This window comes from Nelumbo nucifera, chromosome 2 (assembly GCF_055504915.1).
Source record: "Nelumbo nucifera cultivar China Antique chromosome 2, China Antique-T2T, whole genome shotgun sequence".
NCBI classification, from domain to species: domain Eukaryota; kingdom Viridiplantae; phylum Streptophyta; class Magnoliopsida; order Proteales; family Nelumbonaceae; genus Nelumbo; species Nelumbo nucifera.
Window position 1 is genome coordinate 55,734,935 of NC_142650.1, and position 10,074 is coordinate 55,745,008.

Here is a 10,074-nt window from a genome sequence, read left to right on the forward strand (position 1 = left end):
CTATATTAATAGCTGCCTGATTATCACAATACAACATTAAGGGCTTTTCATAGTCAATACCCAACTCTTCGAGTAGTGACCTCAGCCACTCCATTAGCCATTGACCTGTATTCCGCTTCAGCACTGGAGCGGGAAACAACACTTTGCTTCTTATTCCTCCAAGAGACAAGGTTACCTCCCACAAGGGCACAATATCCAGAGGTAGACCTTCTGTCATCAACACTCCCAGCCCAATCGGCATCTGTATAGACTTCCACCCTCATGTGATTATTGTTCTTGAGCAATATACCTCTACCCGGGCATCTCTTCAAGTATGCTAATATTCTCTCTGCCGCAAGAAGATCAGAAGTTCTAGGGGAGTGCATGTACTGGCTAACAACACTAACTGCATAGCTGATATCCGGCCGAGTGAGGCAGAGATATAGGAGCTTTCCAACCAACCGTTGGAACATAACTTTGTCTTCAAGAGGCTTCCCACCCTCTGCACTAATCTTGTGATTTTGTTCGATGGGTGTATCAGCTGGCTTAACACCCAACTTTCTAGTTTCCGCCAACAGATCTAGAACATATTTTCTCTGAGAGATAAAAATCCCCTGCTTGGATCTAGCAACCTCAATACCCAAAAAGTACCGTAGTGCACCAAGATCTTTCACCTCAAACTCTTGATGAAGGAGCTGTTTGAGGGACTCAATTTCATGACTGTCATTTCCTGTCACCACAATATCATCAACATATACTGCTAGTAGTGTTAGAGAGGACTCCACCCTCTTGATGAATAGTGTATGATCTGACTGGGCCTGTACATAACCAAACTTTCCAAGGGCTAATCTGAACCTATCAAACCAGGCTCTAGGTGACTGCTTCAAACCATACAATGCCTTGTTCAGTCGGCAAACCTTCTTACCTGTCTCTGTATCATAGAATCCAGGAGGCAACTGCATGTAAACCTCTTCCTGTAAGTCTTCATTCAGAAAGGCATTTTTAACATCCATCTGAAACAGGGGCCAAGAATGATTTGTTGCAAGGGATAACAGAACTCGGATGGTGGTCATCTTGGCTACTGGGGCAAAGGTCTCCAAGTAGTCTATACCATAAGTCTGAGTGAACCCCTTTGCAACCAGCCGGGCTTTGTACCTTTCAATAGAGCCATCAGCATTATGCTTCACAGTGAACACCCATCTGCATCCCACCGGTTTCTTTCCTTTTGGTGGGTCAACCAGTGCCCAAGTATTATTCTTCAACAGGGCATCCATTTCGACTTGCATTGCATCTTTCCATTCTGGAACTGATAAGGCTTCTTGCATTGTTCTTGGAATAGGGACATCGGCAATGGAAGTGAGATAGGACCGGTAAGATGGAGACAGACGATCATAGGATAAGAACTGTGAGATGCTGTGAGCTGTAGAAGTGGTGCAATGTCCTTTCCCTTTGCGAATGGCAATAGGGAGATCAAGGTCATCCACAAGAGGGGAAGTGGCAACAGTGAGAGGTATCTCAGTAGGCTCTGGATTTGGAGCCGCAAAAGGAACTGGATGCTGGTCGGGACTGCCGAAGACTAGGATCAACCTGCCTGCATCGCCTGTGATAGACTCTCAACTCCGGCTCCCTCTGACCACCCTCACCACTACAACCTTCATTATCCAGTGGAATAGGTAAAGGAACAACCCCACTCAAAACAGCCCCACTTCTACCAGCCCCACTTCCACTCTCACTGCTCTCCCCCTGAGGAGAAACCCTAGGATAATAGGGTGTCTCCTCAAAGAAGGTGACATCCATGGAGACAAACCATTTCCCTGAAACCGGATCATAGCAGCAATAACCCTTTTGAGTTTGTGCATAACCAAGGAAAATGCATTTGGAGGCCTTAGGTTCAAACTTGGAATGATGAGGCCCGAGAAGCTGAATGAAACAGGTACAACCAAAGGTTTTAAGGGGAACAATGAACAACTCCTCGTCTGGGTATAGAAGGGAAAAGGGGGTTCTCATATCAAGAACCCGGGAAGGAACTCGATTAATGAGATAAACTGCTGTGAGGATAGCATCACCCCAGAAGCGAATAGGTACATTGGAGGTAAACATAATGCTTCTAGCCACCTCCAAGATATGCCTATTCTTCCTTTCGGCAACGCCGTTCTGCTGTGGTGTATAAGGGCAAGTGCTCTGGTGAATAACTCCATGGCTAAGAAGGTAGGAGGTCAATGGCTGAGCAAAGTATTCCTTTGCATTATCAGATCTAAGGACTTTGATTTTGGTCCCAAACTGAGTGAAAACCATCTGATGGAAGTTTTGGGTCAGAGCAGGAACCTCATCCCGAGAACGCATAAGATAGACCCAAGAAAAACGGGTATGGTCATCAACAAACAGTAGAAAATATCTGTACCCACCCATAGAAGAGATATGATATGGCCCCCAAACATCAGTATGCACAATATCAAAAGAGGAATTACTCCTTTTATTACTTAAAGAATAAGAGGTTCTACAATGTTTGGCAAACTCACACCTCTTAGACCTCAACTTTGATAACTCAACAGACTCAAATAAAGCAGGAAACAAACTCTTCAAAGACTTAAAAGACAAATGACCTAATCGGTTATGCCAAAGCATAACCGAACTCACAGATTGGGAAACAAAAGACTTCTTATCCACTGACTCCTCCCGACGAGAACTCTCTCCAAGCAGATAGATCCCGTTCGTCTCACGGCCAGTCCCAATCACCTTCCTCGTCTCCAAATCCTGAAAAACACATCGGTCAGGGAAAAAGGTTACTGAACAATTCATGTGTTTGGTAATACTACTAACTGAAAGCAGGTTAGTATCAAGCTTAGGAACATGCAAGACAGAAGATAAAGAGATAGTATCCGATAGCTTGATGTCCCCCTCGCCCGAAATGGGAACAAGAGAGCCATCAGCAATGGATACTCTATCTCGGCCAGAGGACAAGTGATAAGAAGTGAACAAAGATGGCAAGCTAGTCATATGGTCAGATGCACCTGAATCTATTATCCAACAGTGGTCAGTATTACCTGGAGCTGAAGCATGGTAAGCTGAGGCTTGAGTACCTGAATGTGCAAATGCAGATGTGGCAGGAGCTGATGGTGACTGAGATGGCTGAGCTGAACTCCCAACTTCCTTTTCCAACTATATGAGGGCAGCCCGAACAACAGCTAAAGTCTCTAGGGATGTGCCTGATGAGGATGCTGAATCAGTGTTCACTGCCATATGAGCATTACCCTTCTTATTTCTTAGTTTTGCTGGGACCAAGTGAGGATGTAGCTTCCAACAAGTATCTTTTGTGTGCTTGGGTTTCTTGCAATGTTCACATTACCAGATCCCGTTTATCTTCCTTCTTCCGGTCCCTTTCTGAGCCACCCCCTGGCTTAGGTTTAATAGCTGTCAAGGCTGGGAAAGAGGGCTGAGGCTGCATCATGACTTTCCTCCTGGTCTCTTCACTATGCACCAGGGAGTATGCTTGAGAAAGGGTCACACTATCTCTTGTCAATATCTGTTGTCGCACAATGCCATATTCTGAATTCAAACCAGCCAGAAACTCAAATACCCTATTCATCTTGACTTGCTTTCTGTGAGTCTGTGCATCTTTGGGACTCTCCCACTCAAGGGTCTCTAGATGGTCAATCTCATGCCACAAGGATTTCAAGGTAGAGAAGTAGACAGAAACTGGCTTCTCTCCTTGTTTAAGGTTGTTCACCTCACACTTCAGTTCATAGGCTCTGGCAACATTAAGGGGTTGGGAATAGGTTTCTTTCACAACATCTCATATCTCTTTGGCTGTCTTTGCCCACAAGTAATTTCAGCTGATATGTGGCTGCATAGAATTACACAGCCATGCCATAACCAAATAGTTCTCTTGAACCCACTTGGTGTATGTTGGGTCCTCCTTGGAAGGTTCTTTCACATCTCCCAAGAGGTAACCCAGTTTTCCCCTTCCTCCAATAGCCATCATGGCTGATTGAGCCCACTCCAAATAATTTGACCCATCAAATCTCATAGTTGTAATCTGAAACCCGGTTTCAGATACACTACCATAACTGTGGTTTCCAAAACTACTTTCTCCTTGACCCTTAAACTCCATCTTTGATCAAGATTCAGTGGCTACAAACTGTTAGAGCCACTATACCAGAAAACAGAGTCAAACAAGCAAGTCTGAAATCTGATCCGAAACCAACACAAATCTGATCTGATCTGATCCGAAATTTATGTACTTCGGTTTACTGTCTTCTAGGGTTACCTGAACCCTAACCTTCGCTGCTTCTTCCTGATTACCAACTCTCTGCAAGCCGTGGCAAGTCTTCAACTGCTGCGAACCTCTCCTGGTAATCTCCAAGATTCAGCCATATCTCTTTGGCTGTCTTTGCCCACAAGTAATTTCGGCTGATATGTGGCTGCATAGAATTACACAGCCATGTCATAACCAAATAGTTCTCTTGAACCCACTTGGTGTATGTTGGGTCCTCCTTGGAAGGTTCTTTCACATCTCCCAAGAGGTAACCCAGTTTTCCCCTTCCTCCAATAGCCATCATGGCTGATTGAGCCCACTCCAAATAATTTGACCCATCAAATCTCATAGTTGTAATCTGAAACCTGGTTTCAGATACACTACCATAACTGTGGTTTCCAAAACTACTTTCTCCCTGACCCTTAAACTCCATCTTTTATCAAGATTCAGTGGCTACAAACTGTTAGAGCCACTATACCAGAAAACAGAGTCAAACAAGCAAGTCTGAAATCTGATCCGAAACCAACACAAATCTGATCTGATCTGAAATCTGATCTGATCCGAAATCTGATCTGAAACCAACCCAAAACTGATCTGAAATCAATCGCCTATCACAGTATATGCAAGAAATCAACTCAAATCTGATCTGAAATCAATCGGCATGCACAGTACCAGGCAGCCTATCAATCTGAGATGCTATTTTCTGAAATCACTACTGTGGGGCCCACTGCTGCGAGAGCAAAATTAGGGTTTCAACTGTAGGTCTGAAGTAAGTGCTCAGCTGCACTCTCCAAGCAGTCCGCACAAGTGGGACTTGTCGTAGGGCAATATGAAACCCTAAAAACTAATCACCTCTGAAGGGGGGGGGGGGGTTTGGCCCAACAGTCAAACCCTAGAAACAAACTTAAACACAATTCGGCAAGCCAAACCCTAGAAACAAACTTGAACACAGTTCGACCCCTCTTTCTAGATAGGTCCAACCTATCTCGACTGATTGCAGTCTCTGAAACTCAATAAAAAAACTTGTGTACTTCGGTTTACTGTCTTCTAGGGTTACCTGAACCCTAACCTTCGCTGCTTCTTCCTGATTACCAACTCTCTGCAAGCCGCGGCAAGTCTTCAACTGCTGCGAACCTTTCCTGGTAATCTCCAAGATTCAGCCACCGAAAACTTCTTCAAAGCTTCCAGCCCTAGCTAGTCCTCATGTGGTCGGCTGGACTAGACACACATGAGAAGCCCTAGATAGGCTCTGATACCAAGTAGAAGATCAAGACTGTAATCAGTCTTGAATCCTAATAGGTTTTAGGTTTACAAAACAGAAGAAAAGTGAGAGAAAGGAGAGAGAATAGAAGAGAAACAGGAGAACACAAGTGGTTGAAAGGAGGGACAGATTCTAACAGATCTGCCGCCGCCACTCTCTTAATATTTATAGGTTATGTTTAGTACATAATGGAAAGGACACATCTGCCCTTAGTACTTACATAATAAATAAAGTAAATAAAAGCTGAAATAAATAACAACTGAATTAACAAACTGACTCAAACTGACACTACTATAACTGAAACAAATAACTACACTGCTGTCCTACGAACACAGTGGGGCCCACTGCAGTGGGGCCCACATCAGTGTTCTCTACACCACTCTTTGAACAGCTGCTACAATTTCTGATAACCTCCAAGAATCAGCCAAAAAAATCTTTCTAATCTTCCAGCCCTTAGGCAATTCTCATGTGGTCGGCTGGATCGGACTCACATGAGATGCCCTAAACCTTGCTCTGATGCCAAGTAGTCGTACAAGACTGCAATCAGTCGTAACTAAAAGAAAAAGAGGAGAAGAGAAGAGGAGAATAGAGAGGGAGAGGGAGAACTCGTAGAGAGATTTCTGAGAAAAGAGAGGGGTTTTGTTGTGTATACTGCCGCCCCTCTTAATTGTTATTTATAATCATTAATCTCCTTACAATAGTAGGAGTTATTCTAATACCCCTACTTAAACTCCAATGAATAAAAAAAAGGATAGACATAAACAAGGCCCAGCCGGCCCAACTGAAAAAGGAAAACATAATAAATAAGTGTGGTTGGGAACCACACACACACTACTAAAACTATAATAAGTGTGGGATTGGAACCACACACACTACTAACTATCTCTACATTAATTAATTAGTTTTTTTGGGTTTTGTTTGTTGCTTCTTGTTTCTGTTTTTTATTTACTATCTCTACATTAATTAATTAGTTTTTTTGGGTTTTGTTTGTTGCTTCTTGTTTCTGTTTTTTATTTATGCATGTATTGTATTTTCCCCACGGTTCACAGCCCAGAATTTGTCCTTTTGTGTCAGGCATTCTCAAATCACCTTTATATTAAATCTACATATTTCACAGCCCAGACTTTCTCAAATTTTTGTCCTTTTGGTGTTGTTCCAAATATCTTTGCAAAATTTCAGCTAAAAGTTCAATTACTAAAGGGCTTTTTGTTAACGACTGAAGTAGAAGATTGAATAACTTATTGCTTTGTCTTTTATGGATAAATTGTCGTATAATAAAATATTTAGGAGTATTATAATCAACTAACATGCTTTTCAGCAATTAAGGAGATTAAAGCGTACTTAATGAGATTCACTAAAAGACAGTTCAGCCACTTCGGTCATTAAAGGTCTCTAAATGTAGTTTTCAATTTCTTAGAGTTTTTCCAAGCTTCAAAGTGAATCTCCAATTCCTCCATCTTAACCTTACCCTAGAATCCTAATCACCTTTTCCAAGCAAGCCCAATAAACACTAAGACCTCACTTGCAGTTATTTTCCAACTCTTGAGTGGTTATTCTTCAATTTCCACAGCTCTGGGTCGTACCTATCCCGCATCATAATGTATTCATAAAAAAGCAGAATGGTGGGATTGAGTCCAGAATAGAAAAGTTAAACTGTTTTGGTCTGATGATGTATGTACAGTGGTATAATCTGTATATTTTCTAAAGTTAACAAAAATGATGGTTACAATCTCGAAATTCAGACAGCTCTTTCCTTCAGAAATTGTGATTGTTCCATTCTTTCCAATAACCAACATATTGCAAATGGGGTCAAGTTCCAGAGAATATGATATCTCCTAGAGAAGCCTTTCATTGGCCAAGCCTGAATAAGCAAAATCAATGTTCCTGGTTTGACCCTTTGCAGCCAGAAAGGCCTAAAGTGTAGTGTCCACACTTTGATAGATAAGGGTGATAGAGATAAATGCATAATTGCGTGGTACTAATTATCACAAATTCTATATGAGGAACGGTCATTTCTGATATTCCCATGCCTTGATAGGTTTTTGCCAATAGTTACTATCTTGTCCAAAGAACACTTTCTTTTCCATGCCAATGGTTGCAATCTTATCCAAGTATGCCAAATTATGATACTTATTAGTTACTTGCATAGTAATGAACCTAGTTTAGTGGAAACTTGTCCAAGTACAATGTGACTGACCAATTCAGCACCAAGTGTTATTGGTTTCAGTTTTCGAGAAGTTAGGTGATGAGACCAGGATTTAATTTCTTGTTCTGGAGTAAACCTAGGATTTCTGTGTTGTGTGTTTCCCTACTTTATTGTTATGTGGTACTTTCAGAGCTACAAGTTAGTATTGTTGCAGTGTCTGGTAGTATTAAAAGTTTTCTTTTCCAAGGTCCCTAGATACCTAAGTTGCTTCTATCAGAATCTCAGTAAACTCTAAGAACCATGAAGATTATAAAATGCACCATTATAGAAGATTGAAATTGTTGCTTCTAAGTTCACTTTTTAATATTTCTATAATGTGTCTATCAGGATGTATTCTTCACCAAATCTTTACATTTGTAATTGCTGTATTTATGTGTATATATGTGTATGCTGTGTATGCTTGTATGTGTATATACATAGCCATGTATTTGTGTATGTATACATGTACACATTTGTGCTTTTCGACAACTGGTTGTCTGGTTGCTTCTATTCTTTTACTGATATACTCTTTGCAGATTTGTTTTATCAAGAGACTGTCAAACTCATACATATACATAAATATTCACATACATGCATGGTGTATTAATTACTTGTTGCATTTGACAAGTCGGAAACACTGTACTAGACAAGTAGTGGATTTCAATGATGTGCCAATATATATTCACACACACACACACACACACACACATATATATATATATATATATATATATATATATATATATATTTCAAGCAATTGATGAATTTTAATTTCTATTAGGAGCTACAAAAACATGGGAGCCCCGATATTGTCTTGGCTTTGGTAGGGAACAAAGCTGATCTCCAAGAAAAACGAGAAGTATCCATTGAAGTATGTGTTTTGTGCCCAAAACTTGAAACATTAGCTTCTGTATTTGGTATTTGATATGCATTCTCAATCAGAATTTTATTTGGTGCATTTCATGAACTTTTATTAAAGACTGTAATAGTTCACATTTGTCATTATTCTTTTTGTGAAGGATGGTATGAACCATGCGGAGAAGAATGGGATGTTCTTTATTGAGACATCTGCAAAGACAGCAGATAATATTAATCAGCTATTTGAGGTACATTTGTGGTACTTATTTTTTTCTTTTCTAAGGCCTGAACATGGCTTCTTATAATTAGTATTTTAACATGAGTGGCCACTTGATGTGGAAAAGTCTAGAGTTCTGTATTTTAAGTACCAACATTTTGAACTGGAGGTCAAATTAGAAGACCTCCAGTTACGGTTTTTCCATGTTTAACCATAAGTTGGACCAGTCTGAAGGTTAATATGTCCAAAAACTGCCAATCCCGGAACCCTGTTGTTTTGTGGTTGTACCAGTAAGTTTTCAAAACATTGGTGACTAGCAGCCACATATCAGCAATGGATTTGCTCTTCTTCTGAATGTTGAGAAGAATATTGGTATAAAACAATTCAATAACTAGATCATCAATAGGTTATGTTTCCATTAATTATTTGGCTGCACGGTAGTGGTATCTGCTTTGGTTGCAATTTGCAATTTGCTGCTTCTAATGCTTGATGATGTATGGAGGAGATGATTACAAATTTGTGGCATTAGTGACATGCCCTTCATGGGTTCTTTTCCTACTTGATATGGAAAATCTATTTTATATGCAATTCGGGGACTGACTTTTCTTCCTTGACAGGAAATTGCTAAAAGGTTGCCTCGTGCTCCCTCTTCATGATTGCAGAAAGGACACCAATTGCACTACAGATTACAGAATTCCAATACCTCTCTTTCTTCTGCACTGTACTACTGAGTTTGTTTATATCGTGAATTACCCTGTTATCTTTGATCTATTTATAATGGGTTTTCGGTATGGTTCATTGATTTGACCACTTCAGGTAATTATGTTAGATACTGGCATTATACTCAACAAGTGACTGGATGTAAGCATTGGTGGATCTAATTGTTTGTGATGCTTACTGCACATAGAATTATAGAAAAAGAATCCACTCCTTGCTGAACCCACCCAATTTGCTCATTGCTTTAGTATTGGGAGTGTTGTCAAGACCTGGATAGGACGTAAAATTGTGATTAAATTGCTCATCCCTTAAAAGTTGTCAAAAAAAAAAAACCAGGATACAGAAAGATCATTGAGTCACCCATTCACCGATTCAACCATTTGATCTTATCTGATCCGGGTCTCACAAAACTGGTTTTGTTGGAACTGATCCGAAGCTCAACTCATGGGCCATTTGATAATGGCTGAAATGGCCGACTTGAAAAGCATATTGCTTATTCAGACTGGTCTCCGGTTCTTAAGTCATACGGTTAAATAATGGTTTAAGTTGGGTCACACGGTTATTCAGCCTGGTCTCTGGCTGACTTGAAAAGTTGATGACTA

General features: G+C 40.6%; 1 protein-coding gene across 2 annotated transcripts in view; it reads left to right on the forward strand.

The window, feature by feature from the left end:
- Positions 1-9,696, forward strand: part of LOC104586334 (ras-related protein RABF1-like) — a 31,694-nt gene extending 21,998 nt beyond the window's left edge. For both annotated transcript variants that reach the window (XM_010243522.3, XM_088898501.1), the window contains 3 exons: positions 8,462-8,551; positions 8,700-8,786; positions 9,373-9,696. In XM_010243522.3, the coding sequence (XP_010241824.1) occupies positions 8,462-8,551; positions 8,700-8,786; positions 9,373-9,411 (216 nt within the window). In that variant the 3' untranslated portion in view covers positions 9,412-9,696. The remainder of the gene's footprint in view (positions 1-8,461; positions 8,552-8,699; positions 8,787-9,372) is intronic.
- The last annotated feature ends 378 nt before the right edge of the window (positions 9,697-10,074 follow it).